Raw genomic sequence first — 23,179 nt, 5'->3', positions numbered from 1 at the left:
TTGGAAAGGGGCTAATATAGTGCCAGTCTCCTGGAATCTCTCCTGTCTTCCATGACTTTTCAAAGACAACTGCTAATGGCCCTGATATCTCCTCAGTCAGCTCCTTGAGTATTCTAGGATGCATTTCATCAGGCTCTGGTGACTTGAAGACATCTAATTTGTCTAAGTACCTTTTAACTTGTTCTTTCCCTATTTTAGGGTCTTCTGATCCTACCTCATTTTCACTGGTATTTACTATGTTAGATGTCCAATCACTACCAACCTTCTTGGTGAAAACTGAAGCAAAGAAGTCATTAAGCACTTCTGCCATTTCCATATTTTCTGTTGTGGTTTCCCCCCCCCTCACTGAGTAATGGGCCTATGCTGTCCTTGGTCTCTTCTTTAAGACTTCTTTAAGCTGACATCAAGGATGGTTTCTGGAGATAGTGGTTAGCCAAGTAAGATGTGGCTATGAATAGCCCAAAGATAGGATTTAAAGTACTGGCAGTGCTTGCTCACCATCACAAACTACCTTCTCTGGGATATACTTTTCCTTAGAGGCAGAGGCAGATTACCAAGATGACTAGTTGCTATCTCGAAAGGCAACTGTCCTGGTCCTACCTGATGAATTGGAACCAAAAGGTCTTTCTGTTGAAGGCTTATTTCACATTTTAATTGCTCTCTAGGGCGTTCAAACTTTAGGGTATATCTACACTGGAAAGAAACACTGTGGTGCCAAGTCTCAAAGCCGAGGTCAACTGACTTAGGCTCAGACTGTGGGGCTAAAAATAGCACTTTAGACGTTCCTACTTGGGCTGGAGCTGCTCCTCTCTTCAGGTCTCGTTCCCACTTGGGCTGGGGCCCGGGATCTGAGACCTGAAGAGAGGAGCAGCTCCAGCCCAAGTAGGAACGTCTAAACTGCTATTTTTAGCCCCACAGCTTAAGCCTCGCAAGCGAGAGTCAATTGACCCCGGCTCTGAGACTCTGTACCCTGGGTTCTTCTTTCCAGCATAGACATATCTTTGGAGTTTAACCCCACGGACGGTTTGAAACAGACTGTCCTGCCTGAATCAGGGCCTCATGTCCACTTCTTCAGGCGGAATGACTGCTTTGGTACTAGAAATATGGTAGTTCAGGAGGAAGAATCAACAGGAACATGGACTGGAAGTTGTCTCACTATCCCTTCCACCACTGCAACTGCACAAACTACCTGCAGTGCTGGCCTGTAGCAGCTGGGACATTCTTGCACCAATCGCTACTTCCCCTCCGTATCAGGAATTGGCTGCATTCCGCCAGACATTGCCTCAAAGGGCAGCCCATCGCTTATCTGTGTTCAAAGTACAGCCAACTAGCCAGTAGGTTGTGAGAGAGGTCCCATGAAGACTTTTTTCTGATGCATAGTACAGCCTTCTAACAAGAGCAGTGATTGGTAGCCCTGCTGAGGCAAACAAGACAAGAAAAGGGCAAAAACATAGCAAGTTTCAACTTTCAGAATTGTCTCTTCCCTCTTGACAAAGAAACAACCTTATGGGACTGAACTGCACCAGGAATAAAGCAATGCCACCTTTAAAAGGAGTTCAGACCATTTCAGAAGTGTAGCCAGTTTATATCCACCACTTGTTTTTGGTTTCAACCTTACACCCCCAGTCCTTCCTGGTCCCCATGTGCGTATTCATCTCATAACTCAAGACCAGTTGGACTTTTTAACCTCGTTCCTGCATGACCCATTATGGCAGCAGATTCATCTCTCTCTTATGTAACGTGCCTCTGTTACTGCCACATGGACAGTCAAATACCATAACAAGCTTTGGTATCAGCTCGCCATTCCTGACCCATTATCTCAGCGCGGTAGTTAACATGCAAACCGTCACAAGGAAGCTGTGATTTTAGCATCCTGTTAGAGTGAGTGTTGTAATTGTTCAGTCAGACTACAGCACAACTCTGTGGTTGTGCTCTTGCCTCCGAACCAAGAGGTATTGGGTTCAGATACAATACAGTGGTTAAGCTTCTGGTGTGCTGGGACTACTGCCTATCATGCTGACCAACACTATCATTGTTTCCTTGTATTCCCCCATCTGTCGTCTGTATCTGTCATCTTGTCTTATACTTAGGAGTGTAAGCTCCTGGGGATAGGGACCATCTTTCTGTGCTGCGTTTGTACAGCGCCTAGCACAACGGGGTTGTGGACGCTATCACAACACAAATAATGATGGAGTTAGCTTCATATGAAATACAGACACAAAGAATGGGAAGGAAGTATACCAGTGTTTATAGGTGCCATCCTCCAGAAGAGCTCTTAAAAACAGTGTAGTGTGATCTAGAGGGGACCAAGCACAGGGCAGAAGCCAAGACCTCAATTCTAATCCCTGCTCAGCACAGACTCTCTGTGGACTCAGGCAAGTCATTTTATCTATGTCAGTTTCCCTGACTGTAAAGTGGGGATAACTACGCACCTCACAGTGGATGGAGGATTACTACCTTGTGCACAGCTCTGCATTAGGTAACCTCTTCCCCTTGCCAATAAAAGTTACGGATAAAGGTTCTTTTAAGGAGTCTCAGGTTAAGAGATTATTCAGCATGTTAACTGGTAATATCAGACAAATAGTGCTGTATGCACTGCACCACCTTAACACAGAGGCATTCATTACACAACGGTAGAGATCCTGGAACCTGGTACTCCAGCTCTGGACCACAGAACCTATTTTAGTACAGGATTGGGCTGTTTGTTTACCGCTAAGCATTTTAAGCTAAGTGTGAAATGTGCTTTATAACACCAAATCACTAACAAAACAGCTTGGGACAGTTTACATTGCAAACATCACAAGTAATGTAAACTGTCCCACAGCTATTTTTATTATAGTACTTTTCACATCTGTAGCATTTTTAATACAGTATCTTCGATACTTCTGCAACATTATACCTACAAGCTCTGATGTATAAATAGATGGGGAAACTCAGCCAGAGAGGTTAAATGACTTGTCTTTAGTCACATCAAAACAGTGGCAGAGCTGGGATCTCAGGACTCCTAGTCTTGGGTTAATCATTAGATAATCCCTTTCCTAACTAGGAGGACACTATTCACCAGTTTAACTAAAATCAAGGTTAAAGAGCAAATTCTAGAAAATCTAGCAAAACCTGCAGAACTGCCACACTGGGAATTGTTCCAACAGTCAATTCACCTTTTTGCTTAGGTAAACTGTCACATGACACAGGCTTCAGTGACTGGTACAAGAGACATTGTGAATCTGTGCCAAAGTCATGCTGAAAGCAGCTTCTACATTTTGTCAGCCTGTTTCCACCATTCCCTGACTGTGGCAGAGAAGCTGTATCGAGTGTTCAGTACGTGTCAAGGGAACAGAATGGAGGAGTGGATACATATTGCCTTCTGGTGTTTCATCCTTCCCTCTATACAGAGCATAGCTTATTTGGAGGAATGGGCATTTTCAAGTTTCTTATAGGTTATAATAAGAACTGATATACATGTGCAAGAGCAAATTCATAATGATCAGCGGTGATAAGTGACTTACGAAATTTTAAGTACCAAATTGTAAGGCAATCCAGTTAGGAGATGGAAGTAAAAATAGAACTTGCAATGAAAAATAAAAATTGAGCACAGCCTAGGAGATATCTGGTGATCTTGTATAGTGTTGCCAAGTACTATTAAGTAGCTACCATGTTTCACACCAGAAGTGCCTACACTGATCCCTATATATAGCAGGTAGTTTACTTTGGGATGAAAGGTGCTATATAAATGCAAGATAGTGTGGCTAAATTAGACTAGCCACAGAACTGGAGGAGAAACAAGGACTTGATATATGAATATATGGAAGTTATTTTGAGATATAATTGTGATATTTTGGAATATTGTGTGCACTTATAGCCAAAACACTGCAGAGAAAAGATAGTAGTAAGGAAGCAAATACGCAGCAATACACAGAAGCTTTTAGATGCCAAAGCAGGAGTTCAGGGTCCTAGGTTTCCATTTCTTCTACAAGCCATTGGCAACATCACTTAACATCTGAGTAGGGCAGGAAATACTTGTCTTGGGTTTAGGTGTTTGTGGCATCAAGGACAGAGACCCATTAAATCCTAATCTCAGCCTTTGGAATTTTATGAACAGATAATTACTTTTATTTTTACATTTACACCAAGTATTCTCATGATTTGGAATATTGAAACAGTACATTTAAAAGAACATTTCTCAATTCTCCTTTTAAAAACAGGAAGAAGCTAAAAAGCATGTTCTCCTGAAGATATCAAATCCTAAAGGAAAAAATGAAAGGCCAGAGTATTTGAAACAGTAAACAACTCAAAACAGATCACCCACTGGAGAAAGAGAAGGAACCAACTTCTAAGTCTGACCGAGCTTGGTTTTTTAATAAATGTGAAGGGGATGGAACAATGAAAACAACTGCCAAGGGCACAATTAAAAGCAGCTTAAACCAATTTCAAAAGCCAACTATACAAATTTTGGCAAAATCAGCTACTTCTTAAAAAATAAAGTTTTAGAGTTGTCTGAATTGGGTGGATTCAGTTTAACACTCAAGAGCCAGGATTTTAGTGGCAGTGTGTAAATTTGCTCTGTTTGTCCCCACACTTGAAGCCTCAAGTTCAGAGTCACAGCCGGACACAAGGATGTTGGGCTTATATGCATGCATTCTAAAAGGAAATGCCAGTTTGATAAAAATGCACTTGCTTTGAAAGAAAAATCAGATCTTGCATCAAGACTATTTTCGGCCTGGTAGCTTCAGTGAGTTATATGACAGGCACAAAGATAACATGAATATGCATAGTCAGAAGTAGGTGGCAGGTACCCACAGTCCAAGATAATGAAAACTGCAAATGCATTAGTGATGAGAACTCCCATTTCTATTGCTCCTTTCATGCAGGAAGAGCCCTGGATGCTTTATAAACTATAAATGGGAAGCACTTGGGAGAGTGCCACCTCTGGGGTGAGGAATTATTTAACACAGCACAACAATATTACAAAGCTGAGTAGAAAAGGAAGTAATTCCTTACACACATTCAGTTACATAAGGAAAAATGACCAAAACTGGAAAGCAGGCACCACACCAGGGCTAATATTTCTCCTGCAAGATGTGCCATATAATCTTCAAAGACAAGCAGACAGGATTTCAGTTTTAAATCTATTCTGAAAGATTCTCCAGCAGCACAAAGTCACTAATACTTGCCTGGAGCACTGGTTTAATATTAAACCAAGAAGAGCAACATATGAATTATCTATACCACTTCTTGAAGCAGCTGGATTTTCCATTGAGGTTCACCTTCTGGGTACTAACCCGGCCCAACCCCTGTTTAAACAAACTGAACAAAGTTATTTTAGTTACACTTCTCTAAGGAGAATATGTTGAAGCTCCCAATAGTGTGGTGGGTCAAATTCTTGTGTACCTTACTCTGTGCCATATTGGAATAAAAGTTGGTTTCTAAAAGGTTGGAAACTGACAATTGGGAGTCCACTTTAAGCACAGGAAAGACTAAACACTTCATCAAGAGCACCTTGGAACACTCAATACACTTCCCCAAGCCACTATGCTACTTTGTTGGAAAAAAGTGTTACATTCCAGTTCACATTAACGGTTTCTAAAACTTGAATGGACTATATACCCAAGTTCTTCCAGAGCACTTGAGAGAAACAGGGAAAGCTGCAAAAAGAGCACTCGTTTTAAAGTTTCAACATAAAAGATATAATTTATTAAGGAGAAAAGGGAACTGGTTCTATTTTATATGATCCACTGATTTACACAGACAATTTACACTGCCTTCTGCATGCAACTGGCGTAGTGTAATCCATATCCCTAGTGCTCTAGTGAGTGCAGTGACAGACAGTCATGTTATCTGTTTATAGGAATCTCCATCACACTGAAATTATCTTGCCTTTTCTCCTTTTGTTACAGATCAGTAAACTAGTTAGACCAAACCAGAGAAGAATCTTGCCAGTTAAACCATATTCATTCATTTCCCCGAATTGTAGTGATCCCAGGCTTGGGGTAGAGCAAATAGTGTCTTCAACCTCTTGCCTCATGGGAACTGAAGAGACTACCATTGGCTGAACAGCACACAACCCGGTCATAGATTACTGCTGTGTTTCCTCTGACTCTTACTCACAAGCCTCCTTCCAATCTGGCACAGCTTCTCGTTGAAGATGACTGGACACAGCTCCCCCAAAGCTTCCATCACTCCTGCATCAGTTAGACTGGTTACTAGAGAATGACTTAAGTACTTTCTCCCTCTCTCCACAAGAACATTATATTGAAATCTTGTTGTCCCTGGAGAGAAGGGCCAAAAGTTTACTCAGCTCTGGCTCTGGCCTATAAGCCAGACTGAGGTGCAGGAATAAAAGGTGGCAGAAATGTAACCCAAAGAAAACACAAACCTCCTCCCTGTTGCAGCTGCCTTATTGCCTCCTCTGGATACTAGTATCTTCTGTACTCTCCCCCTGACCGTGACTGCCCAACTCCATTCCCAGCTGAAGCTCCCTCCTCCCAGAAGTTCCTGTGCTGAGCAGCTGATAGGAATTCAGCTCACTGTGCCAGGTCTGAGACTAAACCAGGGATCTCAAACTCAAATTACCAGGAGGGCAGCATGAAGACATACATTGGCCCGAGGGCCACATCACTGACACTGCCCCTCAGGCTGCCCTGGCCCCGCCCCCACTCCACCCCTTCTGTGAGGCCCTGCCCTGCCCCTTCTTACCCCTTCCCACCCCCATTCCAAACCCTTCTCCAAAGTCCCCACCCCAACTCCACCCCCTCCCTGCCCCTATTCCAACCCCTGCCCCGCCTCTTCTCCACCTCCTCCCCCGAGCACCCGGTTCCCCGCTCCTCCCCCAAGCACCCGGTTCCCCGCTCCTCCCCCCTCCCTCTTGGAAACAGCTAAGTGCTGCCAAACAACTGTTTGGCAGCGGGAAGCGCCTGGAGGTAGGTAGAGGAGGGGGGACACAGCAAGCTGGGGGGATGGTGGGGGAGGGGAGCCTGGCAGCCACAGGAAATAACTGGGGGGGGAAATAACCGTGGGGGTGGGGAGGAGACACAGGGAGCTTGGCAGGCCACAGCAAATAGCTCCGCGATCCGTATGCGGCCCACATGTATGAGACCCCTGGACTAAACCAAACAGAGCTATCTCAGCATTCCTCAATTACCTAGGGAGGCTGTTGAATCTCCAACACTGGACGTATTTAAGAGCTGATTAGACACCTATCAGGATGGTCTAGATAATACTTAGTCCTGCCTCAGTGTAGGGGACCTGACTAGTTGATCTGTCAAGGTCCCTTTCAGCCCTACAATTCTATGATTTATTCAGCCTGGAGACTCAGCTCAATGCCACTCCACCCAGCTGGTAACCTGGGCTGCTAGCAGCCTTCTCTCAAGAAGAGGAGAGGATGGACCCCAGAGCAGCAGACACTTCAAAGGGGGAGGAGGAGCTTTCGCAGCCACAAGTGGGTATTTGTGACGCATAGAATGAGTGCAAGAGGGTATCTGGTGAGGTACGAATGGGGTACTGAGAAACTCATCAAGACAATGAACAATGAACTTACAATCAAACATGTTCGATTTGGAAGCAAAAAGATGTTCTCTCTAATGGTCAGCTCTGCTAACTCAGTCTACTTCAGTCTCTGATGCCAGGTTGTTTTCTACCTTTCACAGCACGACCAGTACTAAAGGCTGTCCAGGAGAAATGTTGTCCTCAACGCCACCAGTGCAATGTCACTATCCTCAGTGTAATTGACTGGAACCTAGCAAACAACTGATGTACAAGGAACAGAATCTGGCTTACTTTTAGACGTGTAGGTTCTACAGGGCTTATGGGAGCAAAACTTATTTCTGCAGCTAAATCAGCAGCGTGACTCCAATACACGCAAGGAGCAGATCCATTGAGTGAGTTTTCAGAGTAGAATTACACTTTGGAATTAAACTTTTTACCAATGTGTTAAATTAAATAAGATAGGCAGAGGTTGTGCACTTACTGCAATTTGTCTAGGGCAGCCTCTCACTCACATCTAAGATTGCTGGCATGGCAATGCCCTGTACTTATAGTCTGCAAACTGATATGGTCTGGGCACAAAGCTAGGCACAGAGCTGGTTGAAAAAATGGGGTGGCACAGGATCGGGCTCAGCCTCATCCCCCTCCTCCTGGCCAGCAGGATTGGGCCCAGCTGGAGGCCAGGATGCTCAGCACAGCCCCATCCCACAGGTCGAGTGACCCTGGCTTGAGCAGGCTCCCCAGCACTAGAACTGCCGTGGCAGGCAGGCAGGGCAACTGAGCTACCTGCAATTAGGCTGATCAGATAGCAAGTGTGAAAAATCAGGATGGGGTGGGGGTAACAGGCACCCATATAAGCGAAAGCCCCAAATATTGGGACTGTCCCTATAAAATCGGGACATCTGGTCATCCTACCTGCAATTGAGGTGAGACCAGTGGGCATGGGGAAGGTGGTGCATGGGGGACAAATTAGGTGCGGGGACTGGTGGCAGTCCCTGGATGGAGGGCTAGATACTGGGGCACAATCCCTGGACGCGGGGGTTGAGTGCTAGGGGCAGTCCTTGGGGGAGGGGGCTGGAAGATGCTGGGGTGCAGTCCCTGGATGGGGAACTAAATGCTGGAGGGGGCTATCCCTGGGAGAGCCATTCTGTACTGGACAGGGCACCCTGTCTCTGCAGGGAAGCCATGTATACCAGCCCAGTGTTGGGGCCGGGGGGCGGGGTCTGGATGCTGAGGGAACAATCCCAGGGGAGTTGGGTGATGGGGGGGCATTCCCTGTCTGGGGGGTACCCAGCCCTGGCCAGGGCTCCCCGCAGGCTCCACAGCTGCACTCTCTGGGCACTCAGCCCAACCACAGCGCTGAAGTGAGGATAGCAAACATCATGCCATGCCACCCTTACAGTAAGTTAATTTGAAGAGTTAATGTTTTGACTTATTTTGCTAATTTAAAAAGCTCTTGATAGACATTTGCCAGTGTTGAAATGAAAGGTATTGTATTGATTTGAATCATATTGCTGTCATATAATAGTAAACCTTATTTTTTGAAGATGTACAGGTAGCATATATACTGTGTGAATGCAGTCCATATAACACAGAGCTACATATGTGGCCCACAATGGTAAATAGGTTGAGAACCACTGATCTAGAGATTGATCAATCTGCCACAGCCTTGGCTAGGAGCCATGTGGCTTTTAGCTCATGCAGTAGAGATTCATACACTAAGCTTCAGAGATCCCAGGTTCGATCCCACCTGCTGACAACCAGGGTCTGTCAGTGTTACAGGCAGACAGTGAGAGGAAGGCCAACAGTGGTAGCATAAGATCATGTGGTTATTCAGATTAGACGTGCATATAAGAATTTTTATATAAAAGTAAGAAAGATACAAGACGGGGAATGATGACACTGTCTATACACAACGGGCATACTTAATATGAAGGACCAGAAAGATTAGTTTGCACGCAAGAGGCAAAGATTCTAAATAAAACAGTCTCCATGTAAGAGTATTAAGTAATCAGCAAATACCCACTGTCTTCATATCAGCATGTTGGGATTGGAAGGGACCCATCTACTCCAACCCACTTTGTCAAGTTTCCATATCAATTTTCCTCAAGCTGTTCTCAGTTCTTTAGATGGAAGACTCCTCAAAATACTTCAGTGGATTGAACTACAAGTCTGCCCTTTCAACGGGCAACTACCCTGTCACTCCATGAGTTAGCAGCACCTATTTCATAATCCAAGAAAGGGATGTTGAAACCTAATCATGTCGCTGTATTTGATTCAGTTTTTCAAACAATATAAGCTATTTTTTATTCATCATATTCAAACTACTGGAGAAGTTTAAAAATACTGAAATTAGATCACTGCTATTCAAGACTGAAAGACATAATGGACATGCCCTAAAATAAAAACTTTGCCTTACCAAGATATTGATTTGTTCAACGTGAACAAGGATAATCACTACTTCAGCCAAATGGGCACGACCCAATTTTATAGCGTTGCTGCTATTCTGATCATAGCAGCAACAGAGACCTACATTGTTTCATGTACTACAAGAACACTGTTATTAGTAAATCCAAGGTGATTAGTAAAACCAGGCTTCAGCTTCTGCATTTCAGGCCTCCAAATCATGCTCCTGGAAAGAAGGTCACCAACAGCCTACTTCTGAATCTGAGGTCAATCCAAGAATGCACATTATAGCATAAAAGAGCACACAGACCATAGGGCACATTAATGAATAATGCTATCTACATACCTGTGAGCGCACCCCACTGCATGCACTGTAAGCATCTGAGCTTCTCAAACATTAATTAATTTATCTTTACAATCCTGTGGGATAGGAAAGTATCCCCATTTTTACAGATGGGGAACTGAGATGGTAACTTGCCCAATGTCACAGGAAAGTCTGTAGCTCAGTCAGGGACTGAATCCAGACTTCCTGAATCCCAGTCCAGTAATTTAAGTACAAGACCATCCTTCTATACTTTAATGTTAATATTATGCTTTAACATTAAGGTTATCAGAAACCTGCAGAAGGTCTCTGACTTCAGTAAAGTCTCTACATAAAAATCAGTGAAAAATTACAGCAATTGCTAGTATCTCTTAATTTGTGAAAATGCTATAAAATAGTAGTTCTCTCTATTACATGAGCAACAAGATAGATTTAGGTTGCAAGTGATGATGGTTACCTATAGATGGGGATTTGAAAGGGTATTTATCAGGAAGGTCCACTCTAACTTTCCACACTCCACCTTCATATGGTGCTGCAATCAGAGAAAAATGCAGGTGTTAGACATACTGCAGAACTCTGCCTAGAAGAAAAGCACAATGGCATTAAGTAAAAAAAGACCTGGAAAAATAATTACCATTTAGAATAAGCCCTCGTGTCAAACCTCCTTTCTTTGACACAGAGCACAGATAGAAAGCCCTATAGTAATGGCCATTCCCCTAAGATGTGAAGGGCACTGGTCTATACTGGGGCTCTGATTTTAACTGATACTACATTAGTTTTCAGCACAAAGTGCCCAGAGCCTTATTCAGACCACAAAAGTTAGAATAATCTACTTACCCTGAGAGGCATTACTAATTTAAGACACAGAGATCCAGCAAGAGAGCGAATTCTTTTGGAAAAAAAAAATCTATCTTGGCCTTCAATCTTGTTTACAAGCACTTTATAAAATTCAACTGACAGGCCAGATTTTCCAAGGTGCCAAACCCCACGAGTGGTTCCACTCAAGACCTTTGAAATTTAAGCTCTATTTTAAGATAATGCTGTGGCTTTGCACATCACTCAAAACTACCAACCCGTCATTCAGCTATGAGAGAGGATGATGTTCACCCAATATTAAGGTTTGAAATTCTGCTCTCACCCCCATCTTCCCCTATTGTCAGCTGGGAGAAATCGGACAGGTTGTGGTCAAGATGCAACCTAAGTGCAATGGCATCCCTTGACCCCTTGCTCCAACTTGCAGTTTCCAGATTTTCTGGGTGCTCCCAGTTACTACATATGGACAACTGATGTAGTACTTGGCCATTTGCTTCTGTTTTTCCTAAAACCATCATGAAATGTTTTAACTATAAAAAAGGCATCATAATGAGGCACAGGACATATACTTACTTCCTTGTGGTCCATAAAACTTCACTACAAATTCATTGAGTCCTCCTAGGATTGTGACTTCATGTTTGCTCTCAATACTGATGTATTAAGTAAAGGAAAATGTTAAGTCTAGATGACAACATGGTAACTCAGAGTCATGATCCTTACTGGAAACCTGGCACACTGAACAGTCTAAAACTTAATATTCAGAATATCTTTACCAGTGGTTCTCAACTCACGGCCCAATCAGGACACAGCTGCGGCCCAGGTGACATCCTCAGGGCCATGCAGGTAGTATGGGATGCGGCCCACAATGGTAAGTAGGTTGAGAACCACTGATCTTTACAGACATGAAATTTAATATCCTTGAAATATATCTGAATAATCCAATTATTAACGGACATTACTTCCACAAATGTTAAAGGGAGTTCCCTGCCTCCACTCCTCAATCCATGTTAAGTAGAACAAAGTAGCCTTCCTTTAATTTCTCTTTAACGTTGCGGTGGGAACAGTGTTCAGAACTTGAAAACTCCAGGAAGCTCTCTCTGAGTTGGGGAGGAGAGGGACGGACCATTGCTATCTGTTTCCTCAAGAATCTATGCTTTCATTAAAAACTGAACTCTTTGTTGGCACCACCTTAGTGACTGGTATGCAGCTGAGCAGGGGAATTAAAATTTAGAAACAATGGTAGCTGAAACCTTGATTGCACTTGCTCACACTGAAGTCACTGAACCACAGGAGCACCATCCTTGATGGGGTGAGGGCCTGGTTTAAAGACAACCCTCTTCCCCTCAAATGCATTGGGGCAACATCCACTAAACAGGAAGAGTGCAACTTTTCTTGCCAATCACATTTTAGTTTCTAAGTTGGTATTAACTGTTTATACTTTTAAGCAGAATTTTTCCCATGTCTCTTCCATGACAATGGCAAGTCCTGGTGTGTTCAATTCTATTTGGCTGCCTTTAATTCTGTCAGATGGCCTCCCACTGAAAGAATGCAAATTATGGCAATCTAATATTAATTTGATTTGCAATGCCAAAAAAACCTAGAGGTCTCTAGAGAGATGGTAGAGGGGCCGATTATGATGTGCTGGTACAACACTAAAAGAGAACTATTTTTAAACATTAAGTTACATTAACTTACAAAAAATCAAAGCAGCCAGTGCTTTGTGGAGAAGGGAATACAGCACTGAAAGGCAAAAAGCTTTGGATTCAGTAACAAGTTAAAACAATTAACAGTGATGTTTCAGTCTCCTAGTTTGCTGAAGTATTCCAATATAAAGCAGTGTTAATGGATCATGAATATGACCCAACAGCAATTGCTTTTAATCACTAATTTTAATACATGAGTTATGAGGGAGGCATCAGGAGAATTAACAGTAAGGGAACCCAACTTCTACTCCCATATGAACTTCAGTTACTTACGTACCTTAAGTATATCCCCTATTTTACAAATGGGGAACCACCATTGCAAAGCTCTTTGAAAGCCTCTGATGAGAGGAGCTAAGCACTATAAGAGTCAAAACATTCCTTCAGACTAAAAGGAATGCATGACAGAGAGAATTTCCATTTTCACAAGTGAGATGCTCCAGGCTGTCCTCCTAGAGCTCCCAGCACCACCAATACACAGGAAAGTTCTCTACTCAACAGTATGCTAAAACATAAATATTTATGCTGGCACCTTTTCATCTTCAAGGCACTGTGCAAAAAATCCTCCATACATCCCGGTGACATAAGTAAACCCATTTTATTGATGGGTTCAAATCAAGTTAGAAAACTTACCAACAGCTACTGAGTGACAAAGAGAACTAGAACTAGGGACTTCCCAAGCTCCCAGCTCACTGCTCTATCCACCAGACCACACGCTGTGAAGTCTATTTACTTCGGAACAGTCTCCCTCAGCATCAAAAATATTCTATTAAAAGTTGATCTTGTAACCGGAAGTGTTAAGTCAAAATCTTTAAAGGACTGTTAGGGCAGGAGGGAAACATTGTTTTCAGATGGCACCTGAAAAGTCAGAGTGGTAAACATAGGCCGAGCCCTGTAATGGCTCCTGTGATAAAGTAGCAGGAAGATTATCACTTTGGATAGCTAATATTGCTGTCTCACCAGCTCAGAAAGGCTGGCATGAAAAGTTCTGATAGCAAGCTAACAAGAATTCATATTAAGGGACAACTGTCGATCTTACTACACTGTCAAAGTGGAGCCATAACTCAAAATCCCCCCAAGTGTAGCATCACTAAGGAGAAATCTATTCACATACAGAACAAAACATAAATCATGTTGAGAAGGACCACAAGATACTGTACCAGACAGGACTGTGTCCCTAAGGGGTGATCAATCGTTCCAGAGAAAATTCAACTATAGCTAAAACATCAGATCTGATGAGTGAAGAATTCAGACTCTGACCTAATTATTTGCTTTCAGACATCTTTCCATGGCCTTAAAACCAAATCTTAAATGAGAAGACAGTTCCAAAGGCTCCAACAAGCGAATGGTTGCCTCAGATTCAAGAACATCCTGCCACTTTTGGGACCTGTAGGATCCCAAGGAGTCCATCTGTGCCAAGGCACAATCAGAACCAACCTGCTGGGGAGTAGTTCCTGCTGCCGGATCCTCAGCATGCCTGCCTATGTTGCCTCATTTTCAGAGCCACTGAAGGAATGTTTTAGCCTCTCAAAGACTGAACAGCTCAACCTGCAGAAATAGGATCCTATGACTTTGGATCCATCTCAAGACAAATCTAAATATGTCCTCATATCTGTCAGTGAAGGATCTAAGACATTAATTCAAGGATTTCTTACAGTCTTGTGATGCCATATACTTTGAATCAAACCTGTGACATCTTTCAGCAGAGCGCCCAGGAGTACTCAAGGCTTACTCTGTAAACAGACCTTGAGTCCAACTACATTTTCATCAGACATTGGGTATAAAATCTGCACAGAAAGCAATCCTGTTGAGTGCCAATTTTTCAAGCACATAAGAACATAAAAATAGCCATACTGTGTCAGACCACTGGTCTCAATAGCCCAGAATCCTGTCTTCTCTCAGTGGCCAATCCCAGGTGCTTCAGAGGGAACAATCAGAACAGGCAATTACTGAGTGATCCAACCCCTGTTGTCCACTCCCAGCTTCTGACAGTGGGAGGCTATGGATACCCAGAGCATGGGGTTGTGTCCCTGATCATCTTGGCTAATAGCCATTGATGGACCTATTCTCCATGAACGTGTCATTCTTTTTTGAGCCCCATTATAGTTCTGACCTTTACAACATCCCCTGGCAATGAGTTCCACAGGTTGCTGTGCACTGTGTGAAGAAGTACTTCCTTTTGTTTGTTTTAAACCTGCTGCCTATTAATTTCATTGGGTGACCCCTGGTGGTTGTGTTATGTGGAGGATAAATAACACTTTCTTATTCATATTCTCCACACCATTGACCATGGAGGACTCTTGTCTGAAAGTGGACAGTTTATGGGGCAAACCCACCAACTCTTAGACCTAATTTCCTGCTCCATGTCCATTTGTACAGACAAGTTAGCCTCTCACAGTTTGTATGGTAACTTCCAACTTATCTGTATGCATATGTGTGTATATATATATGTTCCATTCTATGCATCCGATGAAGTGGGCTGTAGCCCACAAAAGCTTATGCTCTAATAAATTTGTTAGTCTCTAAGGTGCCACAAGTACTCCTGTTCTTTTTGCGGATACAGACTAAACACGGCTGCTACTCTGAAAAAAGAACCAACATTGATTTAGTCTCTATACAGCTAAAACTTGCCAAATCCTAACAATAGTCAGACCCAGGGAGAGAGCTCAGAGCACCAGAAAGAGAAATAAGAAATGATTAGAGGCTTTTTATATTCTTTGTTCCAGAATATTGACTAAGGGTTATACTACTTTGAAGTGTTTTCTTGGCCTGCATAGCAGGGCACACAACTCCTACAATGGGGATCTGCAAAGGAAGCATCATGAGTCTCCTATTTCACTAAGTACCTAACTTGTAACACATCAGACATCCTACAAGGCTTAAAAATGAAAACTGTTCGAGACGTGAGTTTATTTTGTTTCCACTAGCCGCAGAGATCTTTTTGCCCTTGCTGGTTTCAGGGTCTTTATCTAAAGATAAGAATTTTACTTTGTCATATTCAGTTAGTAAAAAGTCAGCAGGCTTATCTACACTTACATTTTATAGCGCTCTAACTTGCTAGCTCAGGGGTGTGAAAAATCACCCCCCTGAGCACAGCAAGTCTGAGCGCTTTAAAGTGCTAGTGTAGACAAGCTCCAAGAGCTGGGAGCCGCGCACTGGGAGCTAATCCCCTTGTGGAGGTGGATTACCAGGAGTGCTGGGAGAGCTCTCCCCCAGCGCTCGCTTGTGACCACATTCGCAGCGCTGCTGCAGGAGCGTTCCCGCGACAGCACTTTGAAGTTTCCAGTGTAGCCATGCCCAGCAGAAAGTACCAAAAGCCTAGATGCAGTTCAGGTTTGTTTGTAATGGATAAGAGGCTCAAAAGTTTTAGTTCAAGACTGAGAAAAGTGAAGAGGAGGCTAAGTCCTGAAGATAATTATCCTTGTCTGAGATACTTGAGAATTTTAACAATTTGAAGTGTTGAAAAAGTTTAATTGACAATCTGGAAAATAAACCTCATTTAGAAATATCAGCTATGAAGAGATTGCTAAAGAGGGAAACAGGGAGGGGATTTTTGTTGCAACTGGTTACAAACTCCTGTACCGTGAGTCAGAGCATGACATAAGTGCCAGGGCCAACTGAGGGTTTTTTTGTTTTTGGTTTTTTTAATTATACACAGAGAGAGAGGTGTGTGATAGCATTACAGTAACACAGACTTCGAATCAAGATCAAGGTTCTATTGTTCAGGGTGCTGTACAGTCAAAGACAGTTCCTGGCCTGAAGAGACAATACATTCGGAATGCTGAAACATCTCAAACTAGCAAAAGTCTGAATTCAGTTTTGGAGTTCCAGTCTCTCCCTGGCAGTCCACCTCATTACTGTTGGAACTTTAAGGATCACCCCCACCCCGCCATTCCTTACATATATTTTCAAGAACCTTTGTGCAACTGCTGTTGTCCCAGTGGAAGACAGCTGGACGGATGACAGGTGTTTACATTTGGGAGGACTACAATGAACATACCACTCAGCTTACTTTTTAAAGAGATCAATAGGACCCCTCAGCTATTTAAGGCATAAGTCTCCATATTTAACAACGGAGGATACTTTCAGATGAGATTAGTGTTTATATGGTACTTTTCATTTGCAAAAAGCATTACAAGTGACAAGCACTGTGAAAGGCCAGCCACCTCAAGAAAGGCCAGCCACACTGGCTGTTTCTGGTGCAGGAACCAGTGCTCAGCAAAACAGGAATTCACACCTCTTTTGATGCCATTAGGAGTATGCACACAAAATTTTGCCACATAATTACTGTTCTCACTTTAAAAAAAAAAATCACTTTTTTTGAAGTGACCAACAAAGAAAAACCAATGAGTTTTGCTCTGAGGGATACATGCCGAAAGGTTTTGTCTAAAAAGTTTGTTTTTAAACCCTAAATATCAAGAATATGAAGTCTTACCCTCTCACTAAAATATTTCCCTTTAATCAATCATATTTCACTTCCTTTATGCTTGTGATGTTACAATCCTACTAGTGTTCAAGGAAAAACCACCAAAACAAAAAAAACCCAAATAAACAAAAACCAAGATAGTCAGAATTTAAGCTTCTAACTTTAAAGTTTTCCCTTATGCTTTTTACCATTTCACATAGCAGCAAGGGATAACACATTTTGTTTCCTTTGTAAGTCATCTTTAAATTTCCATTCTAGACAAATTCCCCAAGATCTAGGGTAAAAAATTAAGATTGACAGGTTTTTCCCTGCATCTAATGACTCCCAGCCTCCAGTTTTCAGCATTTTGTTTCTTGAAACCAAATCAAAGAACTTTGATACTACAAATATGCCAAACATTTGCCAAGTACTCTGAGCCCCAACTACCACAACTCCTGACCTATCCACTTAGTCATCTGCTCTGTACCAACCCATAGTGGTGGTGGAAGGATCTACCAGAACATTGCTAAGGTGACAGTTCACTCTAAAAAGATTCACACACCACTTATATTCATAGATTCCAAGGCCACAAGGGACCACTGTGATCATCTAGTCCAATGGCTCTCAAACTTTTGTACTGGTGACCCCTTTCACATAGCAAGCTTCTGAGTGCGACCCCCCTTACAAATTAAGAACACTTTTTTATATATTTAACACCATTATAAATGCTGGAAGCAAAGTGGGGTTTGGGGTGGAGGTTGACAGCTCATGACCCCCCATGTAATAACCTTGTGACCCCCTGAGGGGTCCTAACCCCCAGTTTAAGAACCCCTGATCTAGTCTGACCTTCTGTATAACACAGGCCATAGAAATTCCCCAAAATTCCTGTTTGAACAAGGACAGATTTTTTAAAAAGCATAACAATTGCCAGTGAGGACACAACTCATATCTACTATAACAAGGCATCAGCCATGAAAGGAGAAGTTCCACTATTTATATAAAGAATTGTGTTTCAGTTTCAAGGTAGAATCTTTTCCATATGTACACTTCCTTCCATATGGTATCTGTTTCATGGAAGGATAAAGTTTGGGGGTGGGGGGTGTTAGAGACAACTGAACAGAACTGGGCATGTCCATTAAATAATATATGAACAGAGCAACAGAGATCTAGCAAACATTCCTATATTCTATTGCCAAGCCAGGAAAGGGGGATCACCGAGATCAGGAGTGAAGGGTGAAGTTTAATCATAAATTGTCCCTCTTTCCATTGGACAAGGTCCCTGCATTGAAAACTTCTATGCCAGACTTCAGCCTGATTAGTTTGGAAATCAGGCAAGGATTGTTTTATTGAGACTACAGCTCATTCTGAACTACAGAATAATCCTTCCATATGCCCCTTTTGAATGAACCTCAGAATGGGAAATATCATCCCAAGAGCGAAGCACAGAGCAACCAGAAGCCCTGTCACAGGGTTACCAACCAACCAGAGAAGTATGATTACACTATGGAAGTGAACAGGTATCAAACATGACCCTGTTGGTGTGGCCAGGGTCTTCAAAAGGACGAGATCTCTTCTCTACTCAGACTCTCCCCCATCTGGCATTCTTTGACGAGCTGGTTTGGGAGTTGTAACTGATTTTCATTTGACCCATGTGTGTTACAGCAGTGGTCTCCAACCTTTTTACACCCAAGATCACTTTTTGAATTTAAGGGCAACCCAGGATCTACCCCGCCTTTTCCCTGAGGCCCCACCCCTTCCCTGAGACCAGGCCTCGCTCACTCCATTCCCCCCCTCTCTCCATTGCTCGCTCCCCCGCATCCTCACTCACTTTCACTGGGCTGGGGCAGAGTGTTGGGGTGCAGGAGGGGATACAGGGTGCAGGCTCTGGGAAGAGGCTCAGGGCTGGGGTGCAAGAGGGGACCTCAGCGCTGGGGTGCAACCTCCTGCCAGGCAACACTTACCTCCGGTGGCTCCAGGTTGGTGGTGTAGCGTGGCTGCCGCTAAGGCAGGCTCCCTGCCTGCCCTGGCCCCACGCTGCTCCCGGAAGGGGCCAATGTGCCCTTGTGGCCCCTGCAGGGGGAGTGGCAGAGGGCACGTGGCTCCACATGCTGCCCCAGCAGCTCCCATTGGCCTCAGCTCCGTGTCCCCGGCCAATGGGAGCTGCGGGGGTGGTGGTTGCAGGCAGGAGCAGCATGCGGAGGGAGACCCCTGCCCCCAGGGGCCACTTCTGAGAGCAGCGTGGGGCCGGGGCAGGCTGCTCCACTGGGCCACCGGAGATTGCTATCGACTGGGAGATCCTCTAGGATCGACCGGTTGGTGACCACTGAGTTACAGCTTTACAACTAGAAATTGGAGGGCAAAGCCAAACAGTAACACATAGCTTTCACAGCTAACATTTTGTATGGCATCTAATAACTAACATTTAGATGGAATCTAAATCATCAGCACTAGATGTTTTTAATAGCAAAGACTTTTACAGTCTTTCAGGACCTCCCCAAAACCCTCCCGCACCAAGGGAGAGGGGAAAGAAGGTCACACCACATAAAACCAGCACAAGCAAGTTTCCCATGACCCCCTGCTGGTACCGATACACCTCTTAACTAAGCACTATTCCCAAAAGTGTGCCATATCCAAGGTAACACTGGCACACAACAAAGAGCAACTGGAATTGCAGCTCCATTAGAAACAGGAAGAGTTGAAATAAATGTGTCAGTATTTGCCAGAGGGAAGACATTTTTCAGCTCCCAGAAAGCAAACAGAAGTTTAATTAGTTCATCCTGAGTCCCAACTAGCTTCCCTGACATGGTTAGAACTGGTAGAGTAGCTGGGACGTCACAGGGTAGCCAAGCGGGGGAACGTGGTTATGGTCTCACTTCGTAGCCAGATCCCAGCTTGCTTGTAACCATAGTAGAAACAGGGCCTAGATCAGTGGCCACCAACCTGTATATTGCAATCAGCTGGTCGATCCTGGAGCCTCTGCCAGTCGATCATGATCTCCAGCTGCTAAAAGTTCAGCGGTGCAGCGGGGCTAAGGCAGGCTCCCTTCCTGCCCTGGCCCCACGCCACTTCCAGAAACGGCCAGCACGCCCATGCGGCCCCTGGGGAGAGGTCTCCGCACACTGCTCCTGCCTGCCAGCACCGCCCCCGCAGCTCCCCTAGACCGGGAACAGGGAACTGCAGCCAATGGGAGCTGCGGGGGCAGTGCTTGCAGGCAGGAGCAGCACGCGGATCTATGTGCCCCACCCCTCCACAGGGGCTGCAGGGGTGTGTTGGCCATTTCCGGGAGCGGCGTGGGACCAGGACAGGCAGGGAGCCTACCTTAGCCCTGCTGACTGGGAGCTACCTGAGGTAAGTGCCACCCGGCAGGAGCCTGCACCTCAACTCCCATCCCTGAGCCCCCTCCCAGAGCCAGCACCCCATATCTCCGCCTGCACCCAGAACCCCCTCCCCGAGCCCCCCTCCCCCAGCCAGTACCCCATACCCCCATCCCGCACCCAGCACCCCATACCTCCAGTCAGCACCCCATACCCCCAGCCCTGACCTCCCTCCCACAGCCAGCACCCAGGACCCCCTCCCCCAGCCAGCACCCCAACACTTTTCCCCAGACCAGAGCCCCCTTCTGCACCCAAACTCCCTCCCAGAGCCTGCACCCCCTCCTGCCCTGCAACCTCCTGCCCCAACCCAGTAAGAGTGAGTGAGGGTGGGGGAAGAGTGAGCGATGGAGGGAGGGGGGCATGGAGTGAGAGGGGCAGGGCTTCAGAGAAGAGATGGGGCAGATCCTGGGTTGCATTTAAATTCAAAAAGTGATCTTGTGCAGAAAATGTTGGAGACCACTGGCCTAGATGGTTATGCAAAAGCATCCTCTGAAGTGGGCAAAAAGGGATTTGGGACAGTGGAGTCATCTGCAGTTATTGAAAAGGGATCATTTTGGAAGGAAGTATAGGATGTTTTTGTATTATTGAGCTGACATTGGGGAATCCAGGAGAAGTTATCATCAGTAAAAGTTTGCTCTCTCATATCAGTAGGCAAAAACATTTGAACGATTATGGGACATACCAGAGCTATAGTTTTGCTATGCTGTTCATACAGGCCATCTTAGTCCTTTCACCTTGGTCAGATTGCACTGCCAGACTGACCCATAGCAGCCACAAGAACCACAAAGTCACACCATACAATGTACTTGAGTTTGTTACATATAATGTTGAAAGTTAATTTGAAGGAAACAGAATTTACACCTAGAAGAAACCAAAGGCGGATTTGAAATTATTACAGACTAGCCCACCAGTAAACCAAGTTTAAAGGGCCATATAAACTGTCTCCAAACTGGATCATTAAACTCAATTTCCGGTGTTAAAGCATTTAACAAGTTAAACACAACATCTTTACCAAAGTGATTTTACACATTTCAATCTTTCCAATAAAGTGATAGTCAACTTAAAATTCACATTTGTAAAACAAAAAGAAAAGGAGTACTTGTGGCACCTTAGAGACTAACCAATTTATCTGAGCATGAGCTTTCGTGAGCTACAGCTCACTTCATCGGATGCACTTCATTGATGCATCCGATGAAGTGAGCTGTAGCTCACGAAAGCTCATGCTCAATATAATTGGTTAGTCTCTAAGGTGCCACAAGTACTCCTTTTCTTTTTGCGAATACAGACTAACACGGCTGTTACTCTGAAATTTGTAAAACAGTAGGTCAAACTTTTTAGATAAGTAACTGAACTGAAACTAACTGAAAGATTACGGAAAAATGGTCTTTCAATTTTATTTTTGCCATTGCCTCTGTTCATGAGCCCCTTCCCACACCCACAGCAACCCAGAAGACAGACATTAGAGAAGGAGAGATGAAAGTGTGATTGTAAAACCGCAAAATGTAGCCAGACAACCCATGAAAAGATGTGGTACCCGAGACTATTTTTTAAATTGTTATAGGTCATTGCCAATTTGAAATCTAGTCAAAGTTCGCAAAAAAGGTCACCAGTTCAGTTTTTTTGGTGAGACAGGTGTGTGTGTTTTTTTTGTTTTAGAACAAACGCTTCTCTCTAAGGAACAGCCTGGAAACAATTTTTAGACTGCCTAAGACATACATATTTCTAAAATGTGGCCTCTTTCTGCCGGGAGGTTTTTCAAATTCTATGACAGTCGATTAATGTGTTCTCTGCCCTATGTAACCTACACACCCATTCAGGAATTGTGATCAAGCCTAACAACCTCAACTATGACAACAGCTGAACAAGAGCTGAGATGAATACATTTTAGCTTACATTTGTTCTTGGATTGTCAACTCTTTGGGGCAAGGATATTCTGTGTCCACAACTAATCTATCGCGCTACATAAACAACTAACAGTTGAGCTATGACCAGAAGTCAGGGAATAATGTGTATTTCCCCCAGTGGAAAACCCCATCCCAAAAAAGTCATTTTGACTAGTATTTCTCCACAGAAAGTTTTGGGATTTCAACAAAGTCAAAATTTTTGGCTGAAAACTGAAAGTTTGTCAGCCAAGTTGAAAAATACTTTGTTTCAAGCAGAGTCAGTTTGTTGAACCAAATAAAAACCTTGAAATTCAGGGCAGCGTGGCATTAAACTGTATTCACCTATGTTGCCTCGCGGGAGTTGCAATTCAGATGCCTCATGCTCCCATTCTTCCCTATGAGCCAGGCTCCCTGGCTACACTGTCTCCCAAGACGCATCACAACCTGCTCTCTTCGCGACTTGTTGCGGTGCATCATGAGAGAGACAAGGAAGCTCTGCTTCAGAAATGCCTCGCTGCTCTACGTAAGATGTAACTTACGGTTTTGTATTACTGCTCAGAGTATCTGGGTACTTTCCATACAAAACAGAGACCTTGCTATTGTCAAGCAGACTTTTTGAAGTCTCTGGCCCATCTCGGTGTGAGGATAGGATATGGTCTGCATGCGTTTGTGCTGCAACAAAATGCTTCGCTGCTTGATTCAGAATTCCTGGACATGCTAGCCAAAGCCCAGACCCTGGTTTATCAGCGTCAGTCAGAAGCAACTTTATAACAAAAATCTTTAAGAACCTATTAGAT

The 23,179-nt window shown here is 44.0% G+C and overlaps 1 protein-coding gene across 3 annotated transcripts in view; it reads right to left on the bottom strand.

Annotated features, from left to right (window-relative positions):
- Positions 1 to 23,179, bottom strand: part of UBE2H (ubiquitin conjugating enzyme E2 H) — a 71,969-nt gene that overhangs the window by 26,807 nt on the left and 21,983 nt on the right. For all 3 annotated transcript variants that reach the window (XR_005223828.2, XM_037889412.2, XM_037889413.2), the window contains exons 2-3: positions 11,594 to 11,670; positions 10,665 to 10,739 (exon numbers count right to left, since the gene is read on the bottom strand). Coding sequence is in view for 2 of the 3 variants with exons in the window: in XM_037889412.2 (XP_037745340.1) it covers positions 10,665 to 10,739; positions 11,594 to 11,670 (152 nt within the window). In the remaining variant the exon portion in view is untranslated. The remainder of the gene's footprint in view (positions 1 to 10,664; positions 10,740 to 11,593; positions 11,671 to 23,179) is intronic.

Source organism: Chelonia mydas, chromosome 1, assembly GCF_015237465.2.
Source record: "Chelonia mydas isolate rCheMyd1 chromosome 1, rCheMyd1.pri.v2, whole genome shotgun sequence".
Taxonomy (NCBI): Eukaryota; Metazoa; Chordata; order Testudines; family Cheloniidae; genus Chelonia; species Chelonia mydas.
The sequence above is the reverse complement of the archived record's forward strand: the minus strand, read 5'-3'. Positions and strand labels throughout refer to the sequence as shown.